Raw genomic sequence first — 20369 nt, forward strand, 5'->3', positions numbered from 1 at the left:
TCCACCTTTTTAGCCCCCTCTCTATCCTGTCTGACCACCCCATATCAGGGATGTTGAGCTGCCAATTTTTCCCCTCTTTTTAAGCCATTTCCATTATAGCAGTGATATCATGCTTCCATGTGTCTATCTGTGCCCTCAGCTCATTGACTTTGTTTGCTATACTCCTTGCATTTAAATATATACCTTTTAACATTGTCAAATTCCTGTGCTGTACACTTTTTAACCTTTGTTTTTTCTATCTTGCAGAGGCACTCACTAATTTTCTGTCTCTGGCTCCCAGGTCTGAATATGACCTATCTGGAACTGCCCTCAGGTTCCTATCCCCCTGCCAATGTAGTTTAAATGCTCCCCAACAACACTAGCAAATTTCCCTGCAAGGACATTTGTCCCAGTCCTGTTCAAGGATAGACCGTCTGGCTTGTACAGATCCCACCTTCCCCAGAACTGGCCCCAATGCCCCAGAAATCTGAAGCCCTCCCTGCACCATCTCTCCAGCCACACATTCATCTGGTGTATTCTCCCATTTCTATACTCACTGGCACATGGCCTTGGGAGTAATCCGGAGATTACTACCTTTAAGGTCCTTCTTGCTAATCTCTTTTCTAACTCCCTAAACTCAGTCCACAGGACCTCATCCCAACCTCTGGCTGTGCACCCTCATCCTCCGGAATGCTCTGTAGCTGTTCAGTGATATCCATGGCCCTGGCACCAGGGAGGCAACACACCATCCTGAAATCATGTTTGCGACCATAGATGCACTATGTTTGTTCCTCTAACTAACAAATCCCCTATCACTATTGCCCTTCCCTTCTTCTTCCTCCCCTCCTGTACAGCTGAGTCATTTGTGGTGCCACGAACTTGGCTCTGACTGCACTCCTCCTAGGAACCAGCATCCAAATTGGAAAACCGATTAGCGAGTGAGACCTCAGGGGACTCCTGCACTACCTGTCTCGATCTCTTGGACTGCCTGGCGGTCACCCATTCCCTTTCTGCCTCCATGCTCTGAGCCTGCAGTGTAACCACCTCTCTGAATGTGCTATCCACATACCTTTCAGCCTCAGCAGATGCGCCATAGTGACTCCACTGGAGTTCTGAAACCCAGAGCCCAAGTTTCTGCAGCTGGTGACAATTCCTGCGCATGTCGTCGTCTAGGTCACTGACGGCGTCTATGACTTCCCACATACTACAGGACACATGCGACTGAGCTGCCCTGCCATGCCTTAACTACTTCATTTATATTAACCTTATTTTACTTGGGTTTACTTATATTAATTTTACTTGGCCTTAACTTATAAACCTTACAACTATTGATAAACCTTACTAATACTGATAAATCCAACTAACACTTAACACACTTCATGAGCTGCAATAAACATTACTTAAAGCACCTCTTTCCCCCGTGCACTGAATTCCCACGTGAACCTAATTTGCTCCTCATTCAGTCTCTGCCTGAGGCATAGTCTCCTGTCTCCTCATGTGCTGCTTACTGAATGTGCAGTTTGAAAAGCCGGTCTCTTATATAGACCCTCTGATGAGTCACTAGCTAGTTTAGCTTCCTGCTACAGTAATTAATGCCAATTGAACCAACTACTTTCAGATAACTGCCACTACCAGTGTGTTCCCTGCTTAACAAAATAGTCTAACTTACTTGAAGGTTGTTAGTTCTATGTCAGAGCTTGACTCTTAATCTATGTTTAAACCTGATACCAAGAGTAGCAGACCAGTCAGTTAAAGAATGACTAATGCCCTGGCAATCCCACTTCTCTGTGATACCAGAGAATGCCCTGCGATACCAGAGAATGCCCTGCGACTATCACAAATCAATGACAAATAGATTACGCTGCTTCATTGTGTTGATTTGTGGAAGATATTGTGGTCAGTTTATGCAAATGAGTTGGCATGGATATTTCAGCGTCGCCACCCCAGCAAAACCAGCACAGTATGCATCACATTCTGGCTGCATTTTGCTGATTGGACTCTGGTTGAAACTCCATGCCCCTTTCTGGGACTCATACTTATCTTTTTTCATTGTCAGCAGCTGGTGTCTGTCCTGGATGTGCCAGAATAGGTTTTTTTATATCACTTTTTCTCTATGATTTGTCTTATTTTAAACAGTTTAATTTTCCTGCTCAGTCTGGATTACACAACGTACACAGGTTAAGTCACAAATTATGTCAGATAAATTTTACTAAAGAACTATTCAACCGAATCAGAGTCCACAGGTAATTGCAATCTGGTACTTTAGTGCTCTAATGGATCTCTTGGCTCTCAGCCAAGAATACATACTGAGGCTTCGCTAAGAGCCCAGACATCCTTTAGTCTGTTGAAACACCTGAGCCTCAGAGATAACATTGCTTGATTAACAGCTCTGGCTCTCTGATCTTTTCTGTTAGTTTTATAGTGTTTATTCATACAAGATAGAGGTTTCAAGTGCTTCCAGTTTCTGCTATTGAAACTTTAAAGGGTCTGGATGATTGACACTTTTATTGGGCTGTAGTAAAAGCTTTTATAATGAATGAATGACTTCTTAAAAAAAGTAATTAACTCATCCTACTGTCACTAGAGTTCATCGCTTCTACCTAGTGTGTAGTGAGGTTTTTTTTAATTCATTAAGGGGATGTGGACTTTCGCTGGCTGGGCCAGCATTTATTCCTCATTCCTAGTTGTCCTCGAGAAGGTGGTGGTGAGCTGCCTTCTTGAACCGCTGCAGTCCATGTGCTGTAGGTACACCCACAGTGATGTTAGGAAGGGAGTTCCAGGATTTCGACCCAGCAACAGTGAAGGAACTGCAATATATTTCCAAGTCAGGATGGTGTGTGACTTGGAGGGGAACTTCCAGGTGGTGGTGTTCCCATCTATCTGCTGTCCTTCTCCTAGATGGTAGTGGTCGTGGGTTTGGAAGGTACTGTCTAAGGAGCTTTGGTGAATTCCTGCAGGACATCTCCTAGATGGTACACACTGCTGCTACTGTGTGTCAGTGATGGAGGGAGCGAATGTTTGTGGATGTGGTGTCAATCAAGTGGGCTGCTTTGTCCTGGACAGTGTCAAACTTCTTGAGTGTTGTTGGAGCTGCACTCATCCAGGCAAGTGAGGAGTATTCCATCACATGCCTGACTTGTGCCTTGTAGATGGTGGACAGGCTTTGGGGAGTCAGGAGGTGAGTTACTCATCGCAGGATTCCTGGCCTCAGATGTGCTCATGAAAGTACCATAGCTTGAGCATGGGGGACATGAAGGACCATGAGGAGGACCTTTTGAACTTTCCTTTCACAAAGTTCCCACCTGCAGACTATATTTCACGGCACTTCTGAGGTGCTATGGACCACGGCTCTTTGAAATGTTGGTTCAACTCCATGAAAATTGTGGAGGACTCAGATATGCCTGTCCCACAATGGAGTTGGCCAGGTCGAGAGTGCAGGATGCTGGCCTTTGATCCGAACCAGCCCACACCCTTAAAAGAAACAGAATGCCTGGGAACAGGGTCAGGAATCCCAGAATCGGACCCACCCACCTTTTTTAAAGGAATCTTAGGTCATCCTGAGCCAAGAAAAATCCAGGCCCAAGTCCCCACTGACTGGACTAGGCCCAATGGTTAATGCCTTAACTCAGAATAAGATGTCCTCAACCTATGCATATGTGCATGCTTTATAAACTGTTTCAAATATTGCATGTGTATCAATACTGTGAAACTGAACAATAAGACTAATATACCAATAAATGGAATACAGTGCCTCTGCCAATGGGGAACACCATAACTACAACATTCAAAAACAAATTGCAAGAGCAGTTAGGAACACCAATTTAGTGCAGTTGGTAAGGCTTTAACTGGCACAGTTAGGGACACTATATTTAGAATGATCAGTAGTGGAATACTGTAGTAATTAGAAACCCCATACCTAAAGCAATTAGGAACACTCAGCACAGTTGCTAATGCTTTAACTAGACCAGTTAGAAACATCAAACTTAGAGTAGTTAGGAACACTACACTAGGGGCAGTTGGGAATGCCATGCTCAGAGCTGTTGGAAATACCATAGCTAGAGTAGTTTGGAACACCATACCTAGGACAGTTAGGAACATCATACCTATAACAGTTGGGAGCACCAGTCCTACTTCATTTTGGAACACCATATCTGGGACAGTTAGAAACACTTACCTAATGCTTTTAATAGCCCCATACCTGGGCCAGTTAGGAGCCATTCCGAGAATAGCTGGGGACACCTTACCCAGAAGATTTGGGAACACTAGGACAAGTAGAAAGTTACACAGAGTACTTAGAAATACCATAAACTACTTAAAATCACCATCTCCAACAGGTTTTTTCTCAATAAAAAACAGCCCCTCGCTATGCTTTCAGCTGTCCAGGCCCTAAACTCTAATTCCTTCAGTCAAACTCTCCACCTCTCTCTGAAGGGGAGCCATATTTGACTCAAAACATTAACTCTATTTCTCTCTCCACAGATGCTGCCAGATCTGATGAGTATTTCCAGCACCTTCTGTTTTTATGTCCACCTCTCTCTCCTCCTTTAAGACGCTCGTTAAAACCTACCTCTTTGGTCAAGCTTTTGGTCACTTTACTTATTATCTCTTTATGTGGCTCAATGTCAAATGTTGTCTGAAAACTCTCCTCTGAAGCAGTTTGGGAGGTTTTACTGTATTATTTTTCATTCATTAAAAGGATGTGACCGTCAATAGCAAAGCCAGCATTTATTGCCAATTCCTAATTGTCCTTGTTAAAAATATTGTTCATATAGTGCAAGTTGTTATTTCATAGTTGTAGCTCAGTTGGTGGCACCCTCATCTGAGTCAAAGATTGTGGGTGAAGCCCCACTCCAAGGTTCCAGGCACATAAACCAGGTTGACAATTCAGTATATTACAGAGGAAGTGCTGTACTGTTGAAAGTGCTATTTTTAGTTTGAGGTATTAAACTGAGGCCTGTCGTTGTTTTCTGGTGGATGTAAAGATCTCAAAGTACTAATCAAAGAAGTGCAGAGAGGACTACTCCCTGGTGTCCTGGCCAATATTTATCCCTCAAATAACATCACTGAAACAGATTATCTGTTTATTAGCTCATTGCTATTTTTGGGAAATCCTACATTACAACAGTGACTACACTTCAAAATTAATTACTTGTCTGCATTTTGTGATGTCCTGAGAACAAGAAAAGTCTTATATAAATTTTAATTAATTTTTACGATGTTATCCTTAAATAAGTAACCCAGATAAATGCACAAAGGGACATTTTTTGCTTTAAAATACCTGAATATGGAAGATGCTAAAATGGCAAAAAACCAATCAGCTCCAGCTTGATACCCAGTGTCTGTATTTTCAAGGCGTATCCTTCGCTGAAACCCTTGGCCTCATGGGTAGAGGATCTTCTTGAAAGAATCGAGTTCCTACAAAAATGGATTAATCATGGGATTCCAGCTGCTTTCTGGATCAGTGGATTTTTCTTCCCACAAGCATTTCTAACAGGGACACTCCAAAACTTTGCAAGACAGTCGGTTATCTCTATTGACACAATATCCTTTGACTTTAAGGTAAGAAACAAGGAGAGGAACTAAGTAGAACCATGGTTTATATATTGGGCTTTCACCACTGAGTCCTGAGCTCAAATTCAACCCTGAAGAAGAAGAATAAAAGTCTCCTCTGCTATTTGGCAATAAGGGTCCCAGTAGGGGACGCTCTTGAAGGATTAGGGGGTATCTTATGGAACCCGCAAGAGCAGGATTTAACGGGGTGATTTAATTAGATGGGAGCCGAAATTTTGATTTCCTGACAGCATAGATAAAGTCAGCTGCGCAATTGCGACATGTCAAACCTCATGCCGGTCTGTGGCGGCTTCATACTTGTAATACATTTGTATACCATGAATACTCTTTCTCTTGGAGGTAAGATGTAACTTTAAAATTTTAATTTCATCCTACCCTCAAGATAAAGTCAGCGGCACATGAGAATCTTGTGGCGCCCGGTGCACATTCATTTGAAGGTGGCGTGCACCAGTCAGTTTTGTGCAGCTGTGCGTAAAGTCAGTGGTTTTCCTCCCACAGAAGGGAGGGGAGCAGGAGAATGGGGAGCTTCCATGGAAGCTTGGGACTGGCAAGATCGAGTCACTGGTGGTAGTCAGAGGTGTGGAGTGGGGTTGGGGGCATGAAGGAATGGAACAGGGATTGAATGGAGGACAGAATGTGGGGTTGGGGGCATGGAAAAATGAAGTAGGGAGTGCCTGGAATCCTGGGTATGGTGGGGGGAGGGATGTTGGGAACAGTCAGTCGAAGTAAGAAGATGAGGAGCTTAAGAGCAGTGTCAGAATGTCCAAACGTAGGTCTATCTCAGGGGTGTTGGCTGTCAGAATCCTTACAGGGCTTTCAGTTCATCTATAACATTTTAGTTATCCCAGCTGAGAGTGATTTTGGCCAATGTCCTTTACAAAACATACAAAGGAGGGCCAGCTGAGCCTGCAAGTTCAGCCATGTCCCACAGAGTGGAGACTAGAACACTGGGCACTAACATGAACATTCAATAAAGAGTGAACAAAAAAAAAACAATGTTTATTCCACAATTAAGAAATGTCCCTAACTCCCCTGTAACCATCAATGCCAACCATGAGGTATGCCAGTACGTTTGGCATTCTGACTTAGTCTCAACAAATAATGATGATGCACAATTGAATAAAGTGAAATATTTACAAGTAAAGTTTATTTTTTAAAAGCACACATGCCACCTTTGTGTTCTCAGCAAGTCTTATGTTAACTGCAATGAAGTTGGATAGGAACATTTTGGCCGTGATGCAGAGCATCCATGTTTGACCAGAAGACTCTTTTACAACCCATCCTAGCTGGAGCATTGTCTGCTGACAACAGGTTTCATCACCGAAAAGCACCTCCCGCAGCAGAATCGCATGTGTTTCCCCTGCACGCCACTGGCACTTGATAAGTTTTAATTGTAATCACATGCAAAAAGCAAGAGTGTGGGCATGGTTCACATGTCTGGTTATGCTGTCAGGAAGGGCATGCTTTCGACAAAATCCCCCCATCCTAGAGCTAGGGGTAGAATAAAGGGACTTGGTTGGGCTTTATCTGGTCAAGGGGTGTTTGATAGGACAGTGTAACAGGAACTTTATTCTGCATCAAAATGAATTAATTGACGTAGGTGTCTCATAGGTGCAGTGTAAACAGAGCTTTCATCTGCAATTAACTGTGCTTTAACTGGTCTGGGTATGAGATGGCACAGTCTAGAGGAAGTTCTATTCTGTATCTAACCTCTGCTGCATCTGCCCTGGAATTGTTTGACAGGACAGTGTTGTGGTAGCTTTACTCTATCTAATCTGAGCTATACCTAATCTAGGTGAGTGATGAGTCCCACCCCCTTGGAACCTCTGGCTATTTAACAGTCAGGTGGACTGTTCGCTCAAAATCTAAGTGGAAATTCTAGAACACTTGGCCCTGGTGGAGTTTGTAGCTGTTTCACCAGAGCTAAAACAGCAATCCACTGCCACAGTCAATTAGTTTTAAGGTCAGAAATGGAAAACTTTCCATTCTCCAGTGTTAACCTCACATTGATCAGCATAAAAATTTAGAAAATGAAGAAATTAAAAGAAAAAGGATGGATTGATAGTATTAAGCATTCAAATATTTCCAGATTAAAATTAAATGAAGATCCAGATTTGGGGTTTGCAGGATCATTTGATCACAGCTCCTAATTATTCCACCAGCAAAATATTTTAAAATAGCCAATACCATCTTCTTGCTTTACAGTTTTGATAATTTTTTTCTAAATATTAAGTGAATGCTGCATATATGCAGCTGAATTTTATCCACCTCCACTTCCCCATCTGTGCCTTTGAGTAAACTATTCCATGTGCTCCTCACCAGCCTTCCACGTTGTACCTTCCGTAAACGTGAACTTTCCCAAAACCTTGTTACTGTGTCCTAACTCGGACCAAATCCTGTTCACCTATCACCCCTGTGCTTGGTGACCTACACTGATTCCCAGTCTGGCAACGCCTCAATTTTAAAATTCCTATCATTGTTTTCAAATCCCTCCATGGCCTTTTCTTTCCTTCTCCAGCCCTACAATCTTTCATGATATCTGTGCTCATCTAATTCTGGCCTCTTGACCGTTCTGGATTGAAATCACTCCACCATTGATGGGCATGCTTTCAGTTGCCTAGGCCCTAAAATCCCTCCTTGAACATCACTGCCTTTCTACCTCTCTTTCCTCCTTTACTACGCTCCTTATAACCTATCTCTTTGGCCAAGTTTTTGGTTATTTGACCAAATAATTCCCTAAGTGATTCGGTGTCAATTTTTGCTGTATAACACTCCTCTGAAGTGTTTGTGACATTTTATTATGTTAAAGGCTCTATATAAATACAGGTTGTTGTTGTTGTTGTTATTCAGAGTTCTATTATAATTGAGCGAGCACCATCACTCTAACCCATTGTGCAGCTAATTGCTTCTTCATCAGACAAATTGTTTCTGCTGAGGAAATGGCTGAGATGGAAAGGGTAGCAAAGGTCATTGATTATATGAGTAGAAATGTTGGACAATTATCTTCCATCTTCTAACCCAACAGCACTGGGGCCAAATATATAACAACAACTTGCATTTATATCGCATCTTTGACATGGTAGGAGTTTCAGGTGAAACATGGCACAGAACCATATAAGGAGACATTAGGGCCTACGATCTAAAGCTTGGTCAAAGAGGTGGTTTTTAAGAAATGTCTTAAAGGAGGAGGAGGATGTGAATGGTCCAGAGCTTAAATAGCTGAAGGCACACCTGCCAGTAATGAGGCAAAGAAATCAAGGGTGCACAAGAGGTCAAAATTGGAGGAACACCGTTCTCGGAGGTTGTAGTACTGGAGGAGTTTACAGAGATAAGTTGGGGTCAGACCATGGGGGATTTGAACACAAGTATATTATCACCTCCAAAAATTATATCACCCCAAACTACGTTGCATTTGCAATCAGTTTAGTCAGCATAGAGCACATATAAACCTGGGACCTCCCTATGTAGCAGACTTGAACTCAGGCATCCTTGTGTTATCGGGGAGCCCAGTTTTACATATCAAAAGACCGTGAGCAGATTCCAGAGATAGCCATATGTACAGGCATTGGTTTGTTCATTCTCACAATGGTACTAAATCTTCAATTTCCTTCACCCTCACCATATGAAATATCCAAGGCAGTAGTGATTGGATTAAATGCCATGTATAATGAGAGCAATCTGTCAGAGTGCAGCCTTTCAAAAAACTGTCATAGTTTATCAAGTACACAGAAGCCCCAAAATCCTGTGTCCAGCAAGGCATTTTTGTGGGAGCAAACATGCACCAAGGTTTTACTGCAGAAATTTCCGGACATATATTTTGTGAAATTTCAGGGAACATCGAAGATCCCCTTCTGGTGGCAATCACTTGCAAACAGCAGAGTTAGGACAGGATGGCATCAGCTATCCTAAATTCCATGGTTTTTACCTTCCCAACTGCCCTTAGGAATGTGCGCACTATTTAAAGGCACAGTTTGCCAGGACTCCTATGTCAAGGTGTTTCAAGGGACACTGCTCAACTTAAGTACTTGGGGAGTCTTTTGGACATTATTTGGAATTCAAATCATGTGTTAAAAAGGAGGAAAAAAAGTCACCATTACACTCAGGAAGCTTTTCCCGAGATTCTGCATTATCTTTGGAAAGCATTAAGAATCACTGTGGCTGTCACCACTGTAGTACTGAGGGAGCGCTACAATTTTGGCACTGCTGCCTCGTGGATGAGATGCTAAACTGAGGCCCAGTCTGCAATCTCAGGTGGATGTAAAATATTTCAGAGTTATTCAAGGAAGAGCAGGGGAGCTTCCTGATGCCCTGGCTAATATTTATCTCTCAATATTCATCATTAAAACTGATTACTTGGTTATTATCATATTGTTGTTTGTGGGAACTTGACGTGCACCATTGGCTGCCACTTTTCCCTACGTTACAAGTGACTACACTTCAAAAGTATTTAGATGATTGTAAAGTGCTTGGTGTTGACCTGAAAGGCATTATGGTATACTAATGAAAGTTTGTTCTTTCCCTGGAGCTCTATCCCAGATGGTTGTGCTTCAGTAATGAGGCTTTGCAGGAGCCCTGTTTACTCCTGCAGTCAGATCTGCAACCAAAGCGCACACAACTCAGATTGTTGCACAGCAAGTGGCCACACCTCTCATCTTTTATGCCACAGGCTCATTCCAGGGAGCCACAATTAATTTTTGTCAGTTCAGCTACTTCGCTTTGCAATGCCTCACAATGCCTTCTTTGCCAGGTCATCTCAATTTATAAAATTCAACAATGGGTTCCAACATAGATGATTGAGATATTAAAATTTTCACAATTACTGGATTCCTGGGATCAAGGAGGTTTTTCATTGTAGGCATGTTCATTGAATGCACCAAATGTAAACTCCACTAACCATATGAGCTGCAAAGGTTTCTATTCAGTAAATGTGAAGCTAATCTGCAATGACAAACACAGTTTCTTGCAGCCATTTGGAATGCATCAAGTTAATTGGTTGCTCTAGTGTCCAGAACTTGCAGTCATAATCAGTCAGGATTCATGGAAAAAATGAAAATAATAGTAGGTGAGAGGGAACAAGTCTTTAAGATGTGAGACTTAAATGTGTTTGCATACATTACAGATGTGAGACACTTAATTTAAATGCTGCCAAGTGACTATGCTCATGGACTAAGGAAGATGGTTTTGAGGAATAAATCTTTGCTTCTCTGTGTTTTTATTACTCATTTAACAACTTATCTCTGTTGACCTAGTGAGGTCAAACTTCTGACAGGTGGGTCTTTGAGGTTATGGAGATCCCTCACTGTCCCCTCCTTTCACATGGTCCGTGCTGCTGCTCCCTGTAACTTTAGCTACAGCATCCTTCCAACCTCTAATGTGGAACAGCTGCATTTCCAATTCAGCCTCAGAAGTTAGATGCTCATCACTTCCCATCTGTTGCAGTAACCTTTTAATTCCCTATCCCCTTTAACTGATGGTGTTGCTTGCTGCAACCCCTACCTGAATTTTCTTCCCCCCTCTCCCTCCCCCTCTCTTTCCTACAACTCACAAACTGGACCCCTTACAGTGGATTTATCTAAGCTGATGTTTATTACTATAGAAGTAAGTGACACAGTGGATTCTCCAACCTCCTCTACTTTGGCACCTGGATGGGTCACAGAAGATACTTAAGAATACCAGCAGTCAGCCAACCCTTGAAACAGAGCTTACCTAGCAAGGCATAGTAACATACAAAGCTGCTGGCTGCACTGCACAGCTGTGTGAGGTAGTGACTGAGTAAGACAATAATAAAGACAAAGCCAGAATAGGCACTAACTGCTAGCTTAAGAAAATCTTCCATATTCCTCCTCCATACTCTCTTAATGGTTTGCTTCTCTAAATCTGAAGTACACTTTTCTAGTGTTATATTCTAGAAAGCTGGTTTGTGAAGGATGGAACTGGAGCCAATCTTTAAACAATTTTAGTAGAATTTATTTTTCTAACTCAACTACCACAGTTTCAGAATATAGGAGTACAACTGAACCTCCAGTTGATGTCCACCACCTGCATATTGTTAAACACAATTAACAACTTGCAAGGAATCATAGGTCCCAAGTGACACCTCGCCCACCTTGCAATCTGCACCTGCAGCCATTGATAATTTGTGGCTTTCTCTTGCAACTTAATGGAAAACATTGGAACAAGAAATGTAAAAGAAGGAATATGTCACCTAAGTTGTCAGCCCAGGAGTGACCTTGTGTGAGTTGCTGAGCCTTAGCTGTGAATTTTCTCCAAGGGCTTCTATGGAGGACCTGGGATGGACAGAACTTTACCCTGTACTGTAGATATGCCCCGACACCATTCCAAAACCTAGGCACAGAGGCATTAGCATTTTGTAGTTCAGTGCTTTTGTCACCTTCAGGGTACTGGGGTACCATTTCAATTTGGGGGAGGGGTCTGTGGGAGAGAAACTTTTGTTGTAGCAATTTGCCACAGTGTGAGCTAGCTGTGCTATCCAAAGTTTTGTCTCAAAAATATATTGAAGGACATGACTACATTTAAAAATTATGGAGGAAACAGAAACCAAATCAGATTCTACAGAAGATGGTCTTAGATTTTTGACAGTGTGGCCTTCAGGCCCAATAGTGCTGGTGAGAGACCTCACAACTTAAGAGCAAGCTGCAGGCAGAAAACAAGACCCTGATGGAAGTCCACTGTCTCTAGATCCCCTTCACCTTACATCACCACAAAGCATACGGCGGAGCTGTTCTCCAGAGGGGTAGCCAAGTGTGGCAGTGGCACAGGTTTTTCTTGTGGAGCCTGAAGGAACAATCTAGTTCCTCTTAGCCCCACAAAAATAAATTAAAACTTATCTTCTAAGTTGCTCTTCAGCTGGACTACCAACTGAAACTGCAAAGTGAGCACGGCACAAGTTAATGCCCATGTCCCAGCATTCCTACTTGAACCAGGTGCCCCATCAAGGTACATCCTCTGCCCTGTAAGGATGCAATTTCATCCAAGTCTACCAAATAGCTCAAGAACCTCAGTGTGCTTACCTGCAAATAATTTATTATCTAGAACGTGTACACTGCATTGTATGGTAATCTGAGAAAGCATACAATTTTAATCAATCTCAACCTGTTCAAAATACAAAAGTTCAGTGGATAACTGGTATGGAAAATAAATGGTTAAACTGATGCCATGTCCATTCTTCTGAAGTTGTAATTGCTGCATATTCTCAGGACTGAGCAGAGGGAGCAATGGACTGTATATGTCTAACTCACTGGCTTTTATTTACTCATTGTGAAAGAAGAAAATAATGGGCTTACTTTTTGTTTTGAAGATCTACTGATCTAATCCATTCTGTCCACAATCACAGGTAATTGAAAATGCACCTTCCGACTTGGATCGTCCCAGAGTTGGGTGCTACATCTATGGTCTGTTTTTGGAGGGGGCTCGCTGGGAGCCTGCTTTGTTTCAGCTTGGTGAATCACGGCCCAAAGAGCTCTACACCGATATGGCTGTGATCTGGTTAATCCCAACTGCAAATCGTAAAACACCACAGCAAGGAATTTACCTCTGTCCAATATACAAAACACTCACACGAGCAGGTAAGATAAACTCAAATGCACTGTACTTGTCGTGGGAGGAACCTCTACGTCCTAGAATAATTGAATCTTAGAATGATTACAGGATAATAAGAGGCCATATGGCCCGTTGAGCCGGTGCCAGCTTTCTGCAAGGGCAATCCAGTTAGTCCCATTCACCAGCCCCATCCCCATAGCCCTACATTTTTTGCCCTTCATGTACTTAGTTAAATCCTTTCGAAAGCCTTAACCACCCTTTCAGCCAATCATAACCACTTGCTGTGTTAAAAAAAGAAGCCTTCCCTCATGTATGTCATGTTAAATCATCCTCTGCTTCCCAACCCTTCCACCAACAGGAAAAGTCTCTCTCTATCTAGTCCTCTCTGATTTTGAACACCTCTATGAAATATCCTCTTAACCTTCATCGCTCTCAGAAGAACAACCTTGGCTTTTCCAATCCATCCACATAACTGAAGTCCCTCCTCCCTGGAACATTCTCTAAATCTTTACTGCAACCTCTCTAATGCCTTCACATTTTTCCTAAAGTGTGGTGCCCAGAATTGAGCACATTGGGTTAAACTTTTATTTTTATACATATACCCTGAGATACCTCTGCTTCTGCACCCCTTTAGAATTTTATCCTTTAATTTATGTTACTTCTCCTCTTTCTTCCTATCAAAAGTTTCACTTTGCACTTTTCTGCATTAAATTTCAACTGCACGTCTATCCATTTCACCAGCCTGTCTGTATCCCTCCATGTCTCACTCTTCCCTATCTCTGTAACCTACTCCAGCCCTGGAACCCTCCAAGATCTTGGCACTCCTCCTATTCTGGCCTCCTGCGCATCCCCAATTTTAATCGCTCCAGCATAGGTAACCATGCATTGAGTTGTCTTGCCCCCTATGCTCTGGATTTCCCTCCCTAAACCTCTCTGCTTCTCTACTTCCCCTCCCTGCTTTTAGAGACTCCTCCATACCTGCCTTTTTGACTAATCTTTTGGTCATCTGTCCTAGTATCTCCTAATGTGGCTCTGTGTCAAATTTTGTTTGATAATTCTCCCGTGAAGTGTGTTGGGATGTTTTATTATGTTAAAGGCACGATATAATGCTAGGTTTTTTGTTAGGGTGTAAAACTGGCATCCCTATCAATCCAGTGGTTTCCCCCTGGGCTGATTAAATTAAAATTTGCCCATGACACTGGAGAATTTTTTTCTGCATTGAAAATAACTGGCTTTATACTTTTATTTAAGTTTGACACAGAAGTTTGCATTGGACAATATGTAACATACGGGAAGTTACATGCATGTGTCCTTTTTTAATAATCTTTGGATATTATGCCAGATGTCAAGTAAAAGAGAGTACTTGTAACAACAAGTACTTTCCATCCTTTTTAGGCAAAAATATTCCAGATGTGATCTGCACACTTTAACTTGTCAAAAAATCCTCATTTCAGGTACACTATCGACAACTGGCCACTCCACTAATTATGTCATTGCTGTGGAATTACCAACCATGAAGACACAGAGACATTGGATCAAGAGAGGGGTGGCGTTAATCTGTGCCCTGGATTATTGAAAAGGAACAAGCAACAGAAATTAGCTTCCTCAGCTCTCATCTCTGACAGGTCCAGAATTAAAATATGCACCTTAATTCCTAGATAGTTGTATCTGTCACTACCAATTAGTTATGTATTAAAATCTTCTTTATTGCTGTTTATCAAGCATTTTCATTTCCTTTTACAAAGATATTTAGTTTGAAGTAGGATCTGAAATTCTCCTTTTTAATGAAAGAAACAGGTAAAAGTAGTAATAAGCAACTGACTAAAGAAATTAAAAGAGGAATTTCACCCCTGTCATTACACATTCATTGGACAAATCTGAATCTGTGTGATTTAAATGCATCCAACATACAATGCCTGCTTAATTATCCACTGTCAACCCTTGATGTTTAGTCTGCTGTACTCTTTGTGTACAACAGGTAGGGGTAACTTTATAAACATTGATGGGATGTTAGATTCGTGGTTGTATTCCATTTACAATGATTCTCATTTTTAAAAAATTTTGATATGTTGATTACTACTTCAAAAAAAACTATTTCTAAAATTTTGCCAAGTATTTTCTTGCTCAACTGAAGATAAAATTTATGCACAAATTTACGGATGTATAAGCTGCACCTTTATGCATGTTTTTATACCATCTCTTACACAATCGAATGTCTTACACACCAGTTACTTAAGAGTTTTTACTGAAACTACAATCGTAATATAAAAGATGATTTATAGTGTGATTCTACACATTGTTTGTTTTAAGGTAACTTTAATTTAGGAATATATGCACTTTTACAAAGAAATATTCCTTTTTTTTAAGCATTGTACTGATTTTATTACTGGATGAATAAAAGTTTCAAAAGATGTTTCAGATGCTGTGCACACAGATGATGCAGTTAATATCATGCTACATAAGGACACCAAGCAATTATGTATTCTTCAATGAATATTGCATTTCTATTTCTTTAAGATGGATACTTTCCCCTTCCACACTATGGTTAGCCAGTTTCACAGGCCCTATCCTGTGTCAGATGTAGCTCAATAAGAACCACTCTTGCTTCTGAGTCAGAAAGTTATGGGTTCAATTCCCACTCCAGAGACTTAAGAACAAAACCAAGGCTGCCATTGTAACATAGCTGAGGGAGTGCTGCACTGTTGGAGATGCCATCTTTCAGATGAGGTCTTAAACTGAGACCCTCTCAGGTGGATGTAAAAGATCCCATGGCATGATTTCAAGGATTAGAGAGAGATTCCTGATGTCCTGGCCAATATTTATCCCACACCCAACATCACAAAAAGATTATCGGGTCATTATCACATTGCTGCGAGCAAGTTGGCTGCTGTATTTCCTAAGTTACAACAGTGACTGCGCTCCAAAATACTTATTTAGCTGCAAAGCACTTTGAAATGTCCTGAGGCAACACATAGGCTTGTCCAACCCGCGGGTCACAGGCCAGATTGTGGCCCCTGAAGCAATTGTTCAGAATGCCCGTAAGATGGGTCAGTGAAATTAAAGAATTCTGCAAGTGCTGGTTCTCCAACCACAGGCCAGTCCTCTCCCATGTTTGCTGCTGATAGGCTCACTCCTGAGCTTGTGAGCCTATCAGCAGCAAACATGGGAGAGGAAGAAAGATGGTAAGAGGGGGGAAAAGCATCCTCCTAACTTGCTAAGCAAGGAAGTTAAAGATAACATAAAGGCAAAAACTAAGGCATACCAAATTGCAAAGGTCAGTGGCAGGCTGGAAGATTGGGAAACTTTTAAAGATCAACAAAGGGTTACTGAAAAAATAATAAAAAGAGCAAAGGTAAATTATGAAAGAAAGCTAGCGCAAAATGTAAAAACTAATAGCAAAAGCTTCTACAAATATATAAAAGGAAAGAGAGTAGCTAAAGTGAATGTTGGTCCCTTGGAGGATGAGACTGGGGAGTTAATAGTGGGGAACGCAGAACTGGCAGAGATGCTTAATCAATATTTTGCCTCAGTTTTCACAGTGAAGGATACTAGTACCATGCCAATAGTAACAGGTAGTGCAGAAGGTATAGAGGAGGAACTTAGAACAATCATCATCACTAGAGAAAAAATACTGAGCAAACTATTGGGATTAAAGGGTGACAAGTCCCCAGGACCTGATGGTCTACATCCCAGGGTCTTAAAGGAAGGGGCAGCGGAGATAGTGGATGCATTGGCGATAATATTCCAAAATTCCCTGGATTCTGGAAAGGTTCCAGTGGATTGGAAAAATGCTAATATAACACCCTTATTCAAAAAGGTCGGGGGGGAGAGGCTGAAAGTAGGAAACTACAGACCAGTTAGTTTAACGTCTGTCATTGGGGAATTGTTGGAATCCATTATTAAGGAAGTAGTAATGGGGCATTTGGAAAGTCAAAATGCAATCCATCAGAGTCAGCATGGTTTTAAGAAGAGTAAATCGTGTTTGACTAATTTGCTAGAGTTCTTTGAAGATATGACAAGCAAAGTGGATAATGGGGATCCTGTAGATGTAGTATATCTGGACTTCCAGAAGGCCTTTGTTAAGGTGCCACACAAAAGATTAATACACAAGATAAGATCACACGGAATTAGGGGTAATTTATTAGCTTGGATAGAGGATTGGCTAACCAACAGAAAGCAGAGAGTCAGGATAAATGGGTCTTTTCCTGGATGGCAAGCTGTAACTAGTGGGGTGCTACAGGGTTCAGTCCTTGGGCCCCAACTATTTACAATCTATATTAATGACTTGGATTCAGGGATAGAAGGTACTATAGCTAAATTTGCAGATGACACCAAAATAGGTGGGAAAGTAAGTTGCAATGAAGAAATATGAAATTTACAAATGGATATGGACAGGTTAGGTGAATGGGCCAAAATTTGGCAGATGGAGTTTAACGTGGATAAGTGTGAGGTTATCCATTTTGGTTGGAAGAATAAAAAGGCGACTTATTATTTAAATGGAGAGAAACTTCAGAATGTTTCAGTGCAGAGGGATCTGGGTGCCCTCGTGCATGAATCGCTGAAAGCTAGTATGCAGGTACAGCAGGTAATAAGGAAAGCAAATGGAATTTTGGCATTTATTGCTAAGGAAATAGAGTATAAAAATAGGGAAGTGTTGTTGTAACTGTGCAAGGCATTGGTGAGACTGCACCTGGAGTACTGTGCACAGATTTGGTCCCCTTACTTGAGGAGGATGTAGTTGCATTGGAGGTGGTTCAGAGAAGGTTCACTAGATTGATTCCAGAGATGCGGGGCTTGTCTTATGAGGAGAGATTGAGCAGTTTAGGCCTATACTCGCTAGAGTTTAGAAAGATGAGAGGAGATCTAATTGAGGTACATAAGATGCTAAAGGGGATAGACAAAGTAGACATGGAGCGGATGTTTCCCCTTGTGGGGCATTCTAGAACGAGAGGCCATAGTTTTAGGCTAAGGGGTGGTAGACTTAGATGAGAGATGAGGGGGAATTACTTTTAGCAAAGGGTCATGAATCTGTGGAATTCACTACCTCAGAGTGCAGTGGATCCCAGGACACTGAATAAGTTTAAGGAGGAGATAGACAGATTTTTAATTAGTAACGGGTTGAAAGGTTATGAGGAGAGGGTGGGAAATTGGAGTTGAGGCCGAAATGAGATCAGCCATGATTGTATTGAATGGCGGGGCAGGCTTGAGGGACTGAATTGCCTACTCCTGCTCCTAGTTCTTATGTTCTTATGAACAGGCTGTGATTGGAGGAGCAGTGAGCACCAGCAACTGTAAGCATGTAGCAAGAGAGAGACTCTGGCTGGACTTTTCCGTCCCCGATGGCATTGGGCATCATGGCGGGCGTGAGTGGATAATATGGTGAGAAGGCCTAAAATCAGTTTTACGCTGTCATGAAACCAGTTTGAGATCATCCGCTCCGTTCGTCAATGGCGGGCCGCCTTTCCCGCAATCCAACGTTGGGAACCTAATTTCAATGCATTTGCATCTCATCATCTTGCCTGCCTGTCGGAATCATCCCCTCCCCCAGTCAAATTTACCACCCATGTAGCAGGAAAACACGCTACATGATGCATCTCATCATCTTGCCTGCCTGTCGGAATCATCCCCTCCCCCAGTCAAATTTACCACCCATGTAGCAGGAAAACACGCCAGCCCAGTACACATCTTGACAAGTGTGACGTGCAGAAGTCAGGACTTACCGTCAGGGCCTTGTTCACATCGCGGACACCCGAGGGGCAGAAGATGCTGGAGCCCTACAGCTACCAGACCCTGGAGGAACACGTGCATCGCATGCTGGGTGGATCCTCATGGACATGGCTCCACCACGAAGCAGCTGATGGAAAGTGGGAGGTTTCTGTTAATTTCTGGGATCTGCTTCACGGTCTTGGCCATGGGCTGCTACGGGACGAGACGGGACAGGGCGGAGAGGAAGGCCCGGCTGTGACTGGGAGAGGAAGGTGCACTGGAGGGGGGTGGAAGAGGAAGGTCTAGGTTTGACTGGGAGAGGGAGGTGGGGGGGTGAGGTTGGGAGGAGGGAATTAAAGGTGTCAAGGGGGGAGAGGTTGCGGGGGGTAACAAAGGTGTAGGGTTGAGGCTGGGAGAGGGGAGGGAATATGGGGCGGTGAGGAGGGTATAATGGGGGAGAATGCAGAAACTGGGGAGGTAGGTGTAAGGGAAGGAGTGGGTGGGGGCGGGGAGGGTGTTCAGAGGGAGGAAGGAGTCCGGGGGGTAGAAAGGAGTCTGGGGGATGTCCAGGTGAACGTTCAAGGGAGGGGTCTGTGGAGTTAATGACTGCCTCCTGGGGAGTGAACTGAGGGTGGGTGTGGTACGAGGGAAGGGTGAGTGTGAGAGGGGGCAGAGTGAGCTGGGAGGATGAAGTTGCGACAGTAGCGGTAGAAGGGACAACAAAGGTGCTTGGTGGGGGCTCGGAGGCAGAGCTGGACGCTGGGGGTGGAAGGAGGGAGTTAGGGAGGTCAATTTGGATGGGGGTGAGATTCTTGGGAAGATGTGGAACATACATCTTCACCTGGACATCCTAGAAAGAAAAGGGTTCAGGTTGGTAGGTGATGCCGGGAGGTTGACAGTGATGGGGGAAAGGACACTGGTGGTTGGGGGACGGGAAAGGACGGGGGAGCTGACGACCACCACTTTTCTCAACTCGAAAGTGAGCGGAGCCTCCTGTTGGGAGGGAACAGGTGCTGCATGGGAGTGTGCTCAGTGGGCGGGCGGAGATGCAGGTCAGCTCAGATAGATAACTGAAAGAGAACCCCAGCAGGCAGCAATGAAAATGCTCGGGACATTGAGATGAGTGTGATGGATGAAGGCTCTGCGTGCGTGGGAGAGTGCTTGCACGAGGCTTGCACACGCAGAATTCTCCCTCCAGAATCACTCTTGGTCCGGCTGCGTGCAGCTGAAGTGAATTGTGAGAGGGGGGAATGCAGGGGGCAGACTCGTGAAGCCTGTCAATGAAGCTGAAAGACGCCATTACACAGTATTCAGAGAAAGTGAATATATTTTCAGATTATAAAGTGACAAAATCTGTTCACTTGTGGTCAGAACTTATTAGCTTTTCTAGGCCAACCACTTCTTCTAGGTGCTGCCCTTACATCCGCAGCAGGGGTGGAGACAGTCTGTGCAATAGTTGGACCTGTTGCCTCTGGTGACTTTGGCGTGGGTCCTCTAAAGAGCCTAGGACTTGAGGGCCCCGGCTTGCTTTGACTGTCTTCCTGTGGGCCATC

General features: G+C 43.1%; 1 protein-coding gene across 1 annotated transcript in view; it reads left to right on the top strand.

Annotated features, from left to right (window-relative positions):
- dnah1 (dynein, axonemal, heavy chain 1) overlaps positions 1–15523 on the top strand; it is a 532475-nt gene extending 516952 nt beyond the window's left edge. The window contains 3 exon segments of the mRNA XM_078543835.1: positions 5332–5538; positions 12905–13136; positions 14565–15523. Of these exon segments, the coding sequence (XP_078399961.1) occupies positions 5332–5538; positions 12905–13136; positions 14565–14686 (561 nt within the window). The 3' untranslated portion in view covers positions 14687–15523.
- The last annotated feature ends 4846 nt before the right edge of the window (positions 15524–20369 follow it).

Source organism: Cetorhinus maximus, chromosome 6, assembly GCF_964194155.1.
Source record: "Cetorhinus maximus chromosome 6, sCetMax3.hap1.1, whole genome shotgun sequence".
NCBI lineage: Eukaryota > Metazoa > Chordata > Chondrichthyes > Lamniformes > Cetorhinidae > Cetorhinus > Cetorhinus maximus.